Here is a 12,242-nt window from a genome sequence, read left to right as displayed (position 1 = left end):
GATCAGGGCAGCAGGGGAGCAGTTAGCATCAATCAGGCCAGCAGGGGGAGGTGGTTAGGAGACGATCAGACTGGCAGGCAGAAACGGTAGGGACAATCAGGCAGGCAGGCAGGTGAGCTGTTAGGAGCCAGTAGTCCCGAATAGTGAGAGGGATGTCCGACTGCTGGTTTAGGTCCAATCCCTGTGAGATTGGGCCTAAACTGGCAGTCAGACATCCCTCAAAGGGTCCCAGATTGGAGAGGGTGCAGGCCAGGCTGAGAGACAACCTCCCTGTGCATGAATTTTATGCACCGGGCCTCTAGTTCATAAATAAAACATATGATTAAGTTTACCTGTTTCATTGTTAAACATGTAGCTATTTGAAAACTTTGACATTACATATGTGGTTTGCATTTGTAGCTCACAGTATATTTCCACTGGACAATACTAATCTACAACATGTATGAGATTCTCATAAAAGTTAGCAAAATGAAATCTTTTTATGTAAAACACGGAATCCATCTCCTTGACAGTTTGCCTTCTGAGGCTGGTCAATTTATGTGTAATGTGCTGAAGGGCTGATCTCTCTCACACCCTACCATACAGGTGTGAAGTTTGAATTCGAACTGAGGAAGACTGCTGGTGGTGTGGGATTCCATTTTGTGCAGATGGAGAGAGAGCTGCAGCCACCTCAGTAATGATCTTGTGAGGAACAAGCGGCTCTTCCCAGGGCAGCCAGCTGAGGAGAGCAGCCATCGCAGCTGGTGGCATTATCCTGGCTGCAAATGGAAAGCCCACGGACGGCTCCTCTTCCAGGTGGGAGGCCATGAAGGCTGCAGCCTGAGTGCATGCTGGTGTTGGCCATGCTCTCCCAGGCCCACCCACTGTGAGGGATGCTCTTGGCTCTTGTCAATCAGCCCTGGCGCCTGCACTGTGATCACCTAAAGAGAGCAGTCTGCAGCCCATTCTCACATTTAATTTTTCATCTTAGTTTTTAAATATCTGACCTTGACTCAGCCTTGCTTTAATTAGGCTCATAATAAAATGGAAGATAAACCCTGACTTTTGTGTTGTCTAAAGGTATAACACATTCTGGGAGGTGAGTGTGAGGGCTGAAGGGACTCCAGTGGGTCCTTTTCTGTCCTCCCCTGCTTTTCTACTAAATTTACAGCTTTTGATGCATAGTGTTGCATTGTTTATCCTGTATCATCAAAAATCCTATATAATGAAAGCCTAATATGCTAAGTGTCTGGTTGGCCATTCAACCAATCAAAGTGTAATATGCTAATGACATGCTAAGGATGCTCAACCGCTCACTATGATGTGCACTGACCACCAGGGGGGAAGATGCTCCGACTGATAGGTGAGCTTGCTGCTGGGGTCCGGCTGATTGGGACTGAGTGAGATGGGCTGGACACTCCCTGGAACCCTCCCCATGGTCCTTCCCCGGCCCTGATCATACACTGGTGGGGTCCCTCGGCCTGGCCTGGGCCCTCTCACAATCCAGTATTCCTTAGTGAATGTTGAAGAACTGGTTTCTCCGCCCGATCCCACAGGCCAGGCCGAGGGACTCCACTGGTGCATGAATTCATGCACTGGACCTCTAGTGTAATTTATGAAAGACAGTGAAAAGTGGATGCTTTTCAATGCTTATAGCACAAAATCTCTATGGAATACTGTATATATCAGTCAGGGTCCTGGCAGAAAATTGAGTCATTTGAGGAGAGTTTAATAAAGGTGTGGGCAAGGGAAATAATGGAGCCCTGGGGCTGGGAACCAGGGTGCAGTGATCCACTCCCCCAAGTCCAAAGGGACATGGGAAGGAGCAATTACCACACCCCAGAAGCTGAGAGAGCTGATGGAGTGAGCTCACTGAAATGAGCTGTGACACGAACTGAGGGACGCAGTCTCCTGTGACTACCCCATGGGGAGGGAGGCAGGCACACGCACACACGTGCGTGCACGGGCGCACACACACACACACACACATGCACTACCCAGCTTCCCTCTCCTCCCACCCTGCCGCCCTCACAGACATGCCCCCAGAGCACAGGGCATGCTGCCAAAGCCAGAGGAGGGCCTGGGGTGGGTGAGGAGGGCCCGGGGTAGGTAGGGAGGGCGGAGAGTCCCCAGGACAGTGTATGTGTAGGTGGGGATGCCTATCCATCCGCTTCGGGTCTCAGAACTGTCCTCTAGAAACTGGGGCAATAGCACAGGTGAGAGGTTCCGAGAGCCGAGCTGAGTGTTGGCTGGTGATGCTCAGAGGGGGGCCTTGGGAGAGAAGGAGGTTGAGACAGCAACAGCACCTTGCTTGAGCCACTGTGTCCCTGAAGAGAAGGCATCATCATTGGTGCACTCCCTCGGGGGAGCTCAGGCCCTGCCTTGCATCCGCCCACTCTGGGAAATCAGCCCCAGTGGTCTTCTCCAGTTTTCGGAACTGAGGAGCTTATCCAGGTGGGATGGGGAGCGGCGCCGGGGCGGTGGTGGAGAGCTCTGAGGAGACCACAGCCAGCCAGCCCCGCACCTAACTGTTTGCCTCCTATAGGCGGTGCTCCATTTACTGCAAGGGGCCTCTCGGAAGTCACGCTCCTGCTTTGCCGACCCCTCCGGGGGTCTTGCCTGGGATGGACCAGGGCTGGCAGGCAAGATGTGGTGCCCCTGCTCTCTCCATAGGCCTCACATCAGGCACCTCGTTTCCTGGCTGGTGCGTTTGAGAAGCCCAGCTTTGCCTTAGGTAGGGTTCGACGCCACCTTCTCACTGGGGCCGGAACATAGCCGGCCCTCAAACCTCCACTGGTTGAAACAAGTTCCTGAGGTCTTATCTCTGCCATTTCCCTCCCCTCCCTGCTTCTGCCTCTCCTGACGTTTGAATCTCCCTGCACATGGTCACATGTGCAGATCCTGGCCATGAACGCGCTAGAGCCAGGCTCCCCGGCAGCCCAGGCTGATTGCGGGGAAACTGGAAACAAGAGGAGTAGATGCGAAACCAGAGTGTCCATGCTGAGGAGTGGAATGGGAAACAGAATGTGCATCTGCCCTCCTAAAGCATGACTTCCACATGTGGTCCAGTGAAAAGAAAGGCATTGGGATCAGGGAAATTCAGAAGTTTTACCTTGATGCCTGTATTAGGTTCTCTAGAGAAACAGAACCATTAAGATGTGTATGTGTGTAGGTATATATGTGTGCCAATAGCAAGTACATATATATGCATAGAGGAAGGAGGGAGGGAGGGAGAGAGTGAGTAGGGAAGGGAGAGGGAAGGGGTGGGAAGGGGAGGAGAGAGGAGTGAAGAGAAATTTGAAGGAATTGTCGGGGCTGGCTAGTCTAATTATGCAGGACATGTGGGCAGTCTGGGGGCAGTGTTCATTCTTTTCTTGAAGATCTCAGGCCTTTTTCTCTTAAAACATACAACTGATTTGAATTGATTGATGAGGGCCTGAGGGCAATCTGCTTTACTCACAGGTCTACTGATTTTAAACATTTAATCTCGCCAAAACCGGTTTGGCTCAGTGGATTAGAGCGTCGGCCTTGCGGACTGAAAGGGTCCCAGGTTCAATTCCGGTCAAGGGCATGTACCTGGGTTGCGGGCACATCCCCAGTGGGAGATGTGCGGGAGGCAGCTGATTGATGTTTCTCTCTCATCAATGTTTCTGACTCTCTATCTCTCTCCCTTCCTCTCTGTAAAAAATCAATAAAATATATAAAAACAAACAAACAAACATTAATCTCACCTGAAAAATACCTTCACAGAAACATCTAGACTAGTGTTTGACCAAATACTGGGCACTGTGGCTTGGTCAAGTTAGCACTTAAAATGAACCATCACAATGCCGCGTGTTGGGTGCCTGGGACACAGACTCCGCAGCAGAGATGTACTGCTCCCGGGAGGATGCGGGAGGCAGGGCGGGGGAGGGGCGGGGAAGGAATGTGGTGCAGCTGCAACAGGGGTCTTGGCTGACCCCACAGAGATCTCTGGAGCTGGGAGGGCCTCTCGGAGCTGTCCTTAAGAGGGGCAAGAGAGCCCGTGCCTTTCATGAGCAGCAACCGGCTCTGGGGCATGGCTGCCCCAAGGGTGGGGCCTGCCTCTGACTTTGGCTGAGGAAGCTCCCTTGAGCGGCAGAAGGGGCTAGCTGAGTGCCATCAGCAGCCGGCACTCCTAGCAGCTGGAGGAGAGGACCTTGGTCCTGGATGGTCTGTGTGGACACCCTGCAATCTCCCACACCTGCTCCGCACTCACTCGCTGCATGGGCCTTGGGCAATTCCCTAACTTCTCTAGGGCCCATGATTCCTCATACAAAACGAGGATTAAAATGATCACTTATCATCATTGAAGGTGACGGTCACTAAAGACAGCACATGGGACTTGGTGACTCAGATCCTCTTGATGCTCAGACTCCAACAGGTTGTTTGATAATGACTTTGGTGGGAAAAGAGCTATGGAAAGGAAATAAGAAAGTTGCCAATTTAGAAAAAAGCTTAGCAGAAAGCAATTGTATTATACATCTGAACAGGGTGAGAGAGGATCAAGTTTTGCACACACAAAGGTCAGGCCGAGGGGGTTTGTATCATGGGGTTTTGTTGAGATACCTAGGAAGTGCCAGGGGAAAAGTTGTCTTTCTGTCCTTGAGGATAGTTTCCCCCAGGAGAACCCAGCAGAGCGTGGAGGGATGGCTTGGGGTAAGGTATGGTGGGGCATGCTTTCTTTCTCCTGCCTGGGGCCATGTGGAGAGGAATTTTAATTCATTTGTGTGACTCCAGAGGTCAGATTGAAGATCAAAAAGGGAGCATTGAATTCATAGCTAGAATAAAGTAATTATGAAAAGAGGCAGCTGTACAAACATTTTGAGTAAGGTTATTCCAGGCAGAAAGAATATCAAGTGCAAAGGCTCTGGGACAGGAATGACCTGGATGTTTGAGGGACAAAAGGTAACAGTTGGTGTCTGGACTGGAGATAATGAAGGGGAGAACGGAAGGAGACGTGTAGAGGCCGTTGGGCCAATTGTAGGTTTTGGAAATTCGCTGAGTCCACACTGTCTGCAATGGACGCCACTGGAGGGGGTGGTGCGAGGATGAGGGTTCAGCAGGAGCCTAGCCTCGTCTGGTCTGTGCTCTAGGAAGACCCCTCAGGTTGCTGGTGGGAATGGACTGCAGGAGGTAAGCCAGCAGTCATTCAGGGAAGATATTACTGTGGTTTGGACTCAGGTTGAAGCCGAATAGTTGGTAAGAAGTAGTGAGGTTTGGGAAAGGTTTGGGAGGTAGAGCCCATAGGATTGCTTTTCCATTAGATCTCGGTATGAGGAAAGAAAACAAAGTTTGGCTTGAGAAACTGGATGAATGGTGCACACTTTCCAAGACAGGGGTGTTCAGATGGAGCAGTTTACATGAGAAGCAGCAATAGTTGTTGATAGCACTAAAGGGAAAGGTCTGTGGAACAGCCAAGTGGACATGTCTATTAGGCAGTTATTTGTGGAGAATTGGCATGAGGTCATGGCTGGAAGAAGTGGATTTGGGAATTTTCAGCAAACAATGCCATTTAAAGCCATGACATGGATGATACCACCTTCGAAAAGATATAGAAAAAGTCAAGAAAGGGCTGAAAAGTAGGCGTGGGCCACTCCATCAGTGAGAGGTCCGGTTCAAAGAAATGAGACAGCAAATGGGACTGAGAGGAGGTGGCCTGGAAGGTGGTAGGAAAGCCAGGTAAGGATAGAGTTCAGGGTCAACTTGACATTTAACTAGAGTAAATGAGTGAGGGGCCAATTATGTTGACTATTGCTGAGCAGTAGAGTGAGATGAGGACAAAGAGTTGTCCTTTAGCTTTAGAAAGAGGTAGTTCAACAGAGACCCTGATTAGAGCAATTTCAGGTGGGAACTGAATAATGGGGACAGAAACCTGGTTAGTGGGGATGGAAGGGAGAAGGTACAGAAATAGTGCGTACAGGTACTCACTTGAAGAGCAGAGATTCAAGGTGGCTGGAAGATGAGAAGCAATTTAGAGAATAGAGACTCACCACATTTGCAGATAATTAGTAAGCTGTATGCCCTTCATTGCTAGAAATTCCAACCGAGCAGCCAATAACTGCTCAGACGCCAACTAGGCCCAGCATGCCCTTGGCATTTGGAGAGGAGGAAAAATCCAGAGAGGCACAAGATCTGGAGCCGCTGTAACCACAGCGTGGGAGCTTTCGGGAAAGCCAGCCTCACCCAGTGGTACCCTGGGGGCTAGAGATGGCAGGCCTGGGGCTCTTTGCAGCTCACAGCTCTGTCCCGCCTCTCTGTGGCCTCTCGAAGCACTGAGGTAAAGAGTTCCCCCCTATAGGAATTCCCCCCTATGTGCGTCATCATTCCTATGCTAATATGATGCTTCACAATCAACGTTTCTTAAGAAAGCAGATCTACATTTTCAATCTGGACTGAAACATTCATTTTAATAGCCCTTTTAAACTTAGTTTTATTTTTGTGACCATCCACTCCTAGGTATTTCCAGGTTTCAGTCCTGGTCCTGGCCTGATGGATAACATACTATTGGATTCAGTTTGACAGTATTTATTACAGATACCCAAGGTCCACGGAGACCTATTATGGGCAGAGAGACAGTACAAATACTGAGAAAGGGTGGAGTACTGTGCCTAGGCGTGTGTGAGAGAGAAGCATGTGCACAGACAGACAGTAATGAGGAAGGATGGTTTTTGTTGGAATCATGCAAACCCACTGAGATTACATGGCTTGATTTTATTGATCATATTAGAAGACTGACAAGGGAAGATCTGTAGGGACTGGTAGGTGACATGAAGTATGAGGTAGCTGACGTCCTGCATTAGGCAGGTGAGATTTGTGACCAACGGGAGCCAGGCATATGTTCCCTGAAAGTATTTAGACACATTTTTTTAAAAGAATTCTGTGCCAAACAAACAAAAACTAATGAGTCTGAAAAGCAGAAGAAGTGGGTAAGCACATTCATCAGTGGCATTCTTTTCATTGTCTGAAAATGCACAAACACAAGTGTATTCTAGGCTGTAACTGGAATATTTGCCTAAATGATCAAAGAAATAATGTACAAAGATTAATCTAAGAACCATTGATATGATCTTATAGGAAACATACAAGGAACTGTAATTCCCTATACGTGGGGCCTCTCTTGGGTTTTAACGGTGTTACTGCCAGCCAGTTCGGGGTGATGAGACCCTGAGAGCTGGATTAAAAAGAGACTCTGGGTTTAGGTGCAAGCCTGGAGTTTGACTGGTCACGTGCCTTTCATCTAACATGGTTATCAGTTCATATTACTACTTTTTTTTCTAATTATTAGTATAGGTGGTCACTGTCCCATTCATTGACTCACAGAAGCTCGGGGGTTTTCAGTATAAAAACGATCAAGTCCAACTCCTAGCCCATGCTGGAATCTGCCCTGGACGTCCCTGAAGGAGGGGACTTGCTTTTGCTTAAATATCGCCAGGGGTGCAGGATTCATTCCTTCTTGAGGTGACCCACTTTATCATCATGTTTCCAAAGTTAGGAACATGGTGGAAATCACACCAAGCCATGTTACCCCTGCGCGTCACTGTGGAAGATGCAACGCTCCCCATGGTGTCGGAGCAGGTCAGGTTTTCTCCGGTTGAGCCTCAGATGAAGTGTGGTGACGCGCTGTGGGCTCTGCAGAATGCGATCTGCAAGTGCTGGCTTGTCGGGATGAAGGTGCGGCAGGTGCACTTTGCACCCACGCTCCCTTCAGGGCTGACTCTCACTGAGTCGGAAGTTGTCACTGCAGAATGTTTAGTTCTCTCTCTCTCTCCCTCTCCTCTTCCTCCAACCCCCAGCACATATATTTAAGTTCATGGAATTGAAACATGCAGCTTCAGCAGCCATCACTTAGTGGAAGAGGTGATGGAAGGCTTCAGAGTCACTTAAGAATGTAAAGTGAGTGCCCTAACTGGTGTGGCTCAGTGGATAGAGCGTCGGCCTGTGGACTGAAGGGTCCCGGGTTCGATTCCGGTCAAGGGCATGTGCCTTGGTTGCGGGCACATCCCCAGTGGCGGGTGTGCAGGAGGCAGCTGATCGATGTTTCTGACTCTATCTCTCTCCCTTCTTCTCTGTAAAAAAATCAATAAAATATATATTTTTAAAAAAGAATGTAAAGTGAGGCCGAGGCCTTGAAATAAAGGGAGTGAGGGCCTGGCCTCTGGGAGGGAGCACTCTGTCCCTGGAGTAATAAGGAGGCGAAGTGTCTAACACTGCGGCTGACCTGCCAGGTGCGTCATCAGAGCAGCTGGCTGAGCCTTGAATGAAGCTGCCGGGTGAGGGCTGTTGGTCAGATGGGAGGGCTCAGGGGACCCTGTGAGCTGAGGGGAGCCAGTGCGGCAGGTGCCTGGCTAGGGACAGGATGGTCTAACAGCGGAGCAGAGCCCTCAGTAGGCTGGGCCTGGCGCTGCCTTCAGCAGGTTCTTTCCCATACAGGCTCCCAGGGGACCGCCCCTACCACCCGCTCGCCCTGATACACACTGTGACAACTCCCAAATCCCGATCTCCAGCTCACGATCATCGTTTGAGCTTCAAGCCCAGCAGTCCACTGCCTTTTCCACTAGCCGTCCTAGAGACCATGCAAATCCCGGACTCGCGGGGGTTGGCCCTGAGCTCCCCGCACTAGCCAGGGCTGACAGGACGTCGGTGGGGCCTGTCCCTGGAGAACTGGAGAAGGCTCAGCCTCACAGAAAGACACAGGACCTGAGCTTGGCTGTGAGTTTAACCACAGCGATTAGGGCGATTACAAAACCGTGGTATTGCAGCCTAGAGATGCCGTCTGCTCATCTGAATGGTCTTCCTGGAAGGGGACGTGACTTCAGTGACGAGTGTCTCAGGAGCCTGTCCAGGGAAGCACACACCCTCTACAAGCAAACGCCTCACAGCGACTGCACTGCTCGGAGCCTGGCGGGGCGCCTCCTCGGAAGCAGCTCCGAGGAGGGGCTGCATTTGGGTTCCAGGGCCCTGCCAGCTCGTGTGGGGAGGATGGCGGGGCCGGGAGCTCACCCGGAGTCTCCCGGTCCTCCTCTAGGATGTGTCTATAAAAGGCTTCTTTAGTCAGACAGCTTGGGGGGTGGGGGTGGGGAGGGCGGGAGTAACTAGGACTAGGTCATTGACTGTACCTGGAGGTCAGCAGAGAGCTCTGGGACCTTGGGCCCTCAGGCTCCAGGTGGGAGTCCTGCTGCATTATCCCGGGTGCCCTGAACTGGCTGCGAGCCCTGATGAAGGACTCTGCCTCTTCACCCGCTGGTCACCTGCCCAGACATCTGGCCTTGCTCTGCAGCGATGCCACCATCCTTATTCACTCCCCAAGCCTCCAGGTCCTGCCCTTCCATAAAGTGGGCTGTGCCTTGGGGCTCTCACAGGCCTCTTGCTCACCGTTCCCCACACCCATAATCAAACTCCAGGCCACAGCTCCAGGGCAGCCTGGGGGGTGAGGAAGGGCAGGAGGAAAGGCAGCTGCTCCCTGACTTATATGGGATGATGGCCAGGGCTTTTCACCTTGGGGGCCACCAAGCCGTCTCTGGACACTTGGGCCTCTTGCCCTTGCCTTCCAGGCTGATGCCTCCCTGGCTCTCTCTTCAGGCAGGGCCCATAGCTGAGCCCCAAATCAAAGCAGGAGAGCAAGAGGTTTGTTAGAAAGGTGGGCGCAGTGTGGTGGCGGCAGTGGACAGTCCCTCACTGCTGTGGCTGATGGACAATTCAGATGAGCAGACGGCAACAGGCTGGCTTTCCCGTTCTTTAACAAACCTCCATGGTTTTCAGCACAATTTCTATACAATTAAGAAACCACATATTCTATACAATCCAGCCAAGTATCTTAAGGTTTAAAACCAATTTTCCCTTGAAGTGCTGAGTGGTTTTTAAATAGTTTCCTTTTAAATGAATGTTCCTCTTTAGTCTGTTGCATAGTCTCCTTATAGACACAGGAATGAGTGTATATCTACACGAAGTGCACATTTACACGCACCCTGCGGCTCTCACGAGCAGAAGTGAGCTCTCTTGTCCGCAAAACTGAGGTTGGAGCAGACACTTGACTCTGCTGGGGAGGAAGGCGCCCTGTGGTAGTCTGGGGCTTGTAGCTGCTGGGAGGTGCCAGAGCCGATTTTAAGGGCAGGAGACCTCACACCCCATAATGTAACAAAGCCAGCCCATTGGTTTGGGGGTCGGGGAGGAGGCTGATGAACAAAGAAGTGTGTATTTAGTGAAAAACTAGATCTGGGCGCATTGTTTCAGATTCTCCTACTCATCATTCCTCACCAGACCTTCAACAGACACTTTCTGAGCACCTTCTCTGCATGTGCAAAATGCTCTGCGGTCTGCAGGGGCCGCTCTTTGCAATGAACAGCATGCGTGCTGCCTCGGGCCGCCTCTAGGAGCTGCTCTTTCACTGTGTGTCTGTGTCTTTGCTGCCAGACACTGTCCCAGCGTTCATCTGCCTCCTGTGTCACACAAGGAGGAAATGTCCTTGTAGTGGCTGCCTCCCAACGGCCACCTCTTCATGCTCAGGAAAGGACCTGATATTCGCACAAAGTGCTTTGCAAGTCACCTGCTCGAGTTGCACCCAACCACCGCTTTCTCCTTTTCCACCGAATTCCTCTGTTGAAGTAACACTCGCAGTCAGTGTAGTAACAGCATCTCCTACTTTCCGAGACCTTGTTTTGTAAGAGGAACCATGGAGGGCTGTATCAGAATTATTTAATGTAAGCATCCCAACATCCTATACGTTGCTTGATCTTCCCATTTTTCAGATGAGAAAACTGAGGTTCCAGAGGAGTTAATAAACTTGCCCGAGGTCTGACTGACTCCCATGTGAAGAGTTATTCCTGGAACTGGGTCATAGCTCTACTTTCAATGCTTTGCCCTTTAGCAAGTCCCCATGGTCTCCTGGGCTTGGTCAGGGGCTTCCCCTGCACCCATAATGCTTTGTGCTGCCTCTACCATAGCACTCATTACCTGCATTGTGATATTTCCTGCTCACTATTCCCATTAAATTGGGGGCTCCTCCAGGGGTCATGCCTTACTCAGTTTACCTCATGGCCCCAGAGCAGCTTCTGGCAAGGACTGTTTGAACCCTGGCTGGCTTTCCTGTGATGTGCCATGATGAGAATCCTAAAAAGCAAGGGAAGACAGGGAGAGGCATCTCTGATCGATGCCAGAAGACGCTGGGTTTCTGTTTTCTAGTCCTGAACTGGATGGTGCGGCAGCTGACACGTGCCATCCACCTGAAGTCCCTTCTCCCTCCGCGGAGGAAGAAGTGAATTTTCCCATCCGCTGTGCGTCCGGAGGCTGGCTGCCTGTGGGGAATGTTTGGAGGCGAATTCAGGGAGCTTCCCTTGCCGCAGTTCTGTTCTTGGGGTGCTCTCAGAGTCCTTGCCCCCAGAAGAGTACCCTGATAGTGAGCGAGAATGGGAGGACGGAGAGGAGCTCACAGACCCAGGTGATGGCGCCCTCAGGTGGGTATCACTTCGGGCAGATGGGGCTGGACCGAGTTCTCCCTGTGGCTCACTGTTTCAGCCACTCTGGTTACCTGATGGCCTGTGGGCAGCACCGTGCTCCCACCACCGCCCCTCTGGTCACATGTCACCACGCAGGCGTTTTCACTGAGCACCTACCATGGTCCACGTCCACGACAACCACCCAAAGGAAAAGGTTATTGTTGTTCACATTTTACAGAGGACACACTGGGGACGTTCCCAGCATCTTACAGTGAGTAAGTAACAGTCCCAGTGACCCCCGGGCTCCTACTCCGCGCAGGACGATTCAGTGCTACCCTGCCGCCTCGCGCTCGCTGGTGCGCTGCCTGTGAAGTACTGGCTCCTGCTTCCTCGGCTCCTGCCTGCCTCTGGGTTCGGTATTGAAATTTTTAGAAAGCAAGTCTTGGTCTCATGTAATGTGGCCCTTCTTGTTGAGCCACCGTGGCTCAGCACAGCAAGCTCCTTCTTGATCAAGAAAGCCACTAGAAGCCCTGGCCGGTTTGGCTCAGTGGATAGATAGAGCGTTGGCCTGTGGACTGAGGGCTCCCAGGTTCGATTCCGGTCAAGGGCATGTGCCTGGGTTGTGTGCACATCCCCAGTGGGGGGTGTGCAGGAGGCAGCTGATCGATGTTTCTCTCTCATCGATGTTTCTAACTCTCTATCCCTCTCCCTTCCTCTCTGTAAAAAATCAATAAAATATATTAAAAAAAAAGAAAGCCACTAGAAGCTGGGACTGGGTCACCAGGCTGGGGTCCGATCGTGCTGTTGAGG

General features: G+C 51.2%; 1 protein-coding gene across 1 annotated transcript in view; it reads left to right on the top strand.

Annotated features, from left to right (window-relative positions):
* The window catches only part of FRMPD2 (FERM and PDZ domain containing 2), a 54,864-nt gene extending 43,061 nt beyond the window's left edge, over nt 1-11,803 (top strand). Inside the window, 9 exon segments of the mRNA XM_023745783.1 lie at nt 586-652; nt 654-728; nt 730-782; nt 785-795; nt 2,525-2,549; nt 2,552-2,578; nt 2,581-2,631; nt 11,363-11,450; nt 11,752-11,803. Coding sequence (XP_023601551.1) covers nt 586-652; nt 654-728; nt 730-782; nt 785-795; nt 2,525-2,549; nt 2,552-2,578; nt 2,581-2,631; nt 11,363-11,450; nt 11,752-11,803 — 449 coding nt within the window.
* The last annotated feature ends 439 nt before the right edge of the window (nt 11,804-12,242 follow it).

This window comes from Myotis lucifugus, unplaced genomic scaffold, assembly GCF_000147115.1.
Source record: "Myotis lucifugus unplaced genomic scaffold, Myoluc2.0 scaffold_581, whole genome shotgun sequence".
Classification (NCBI taxonomy): domain Eukaryota; kingdom Metazoa; phylum Chordata; class Mammalia; order Chiroptera; family Vespertilionidae; genus Myotis; species Myotis lucifugus.
This window is presented reverse-complemented; position numbering and strand designations above follow the sequence as displayed.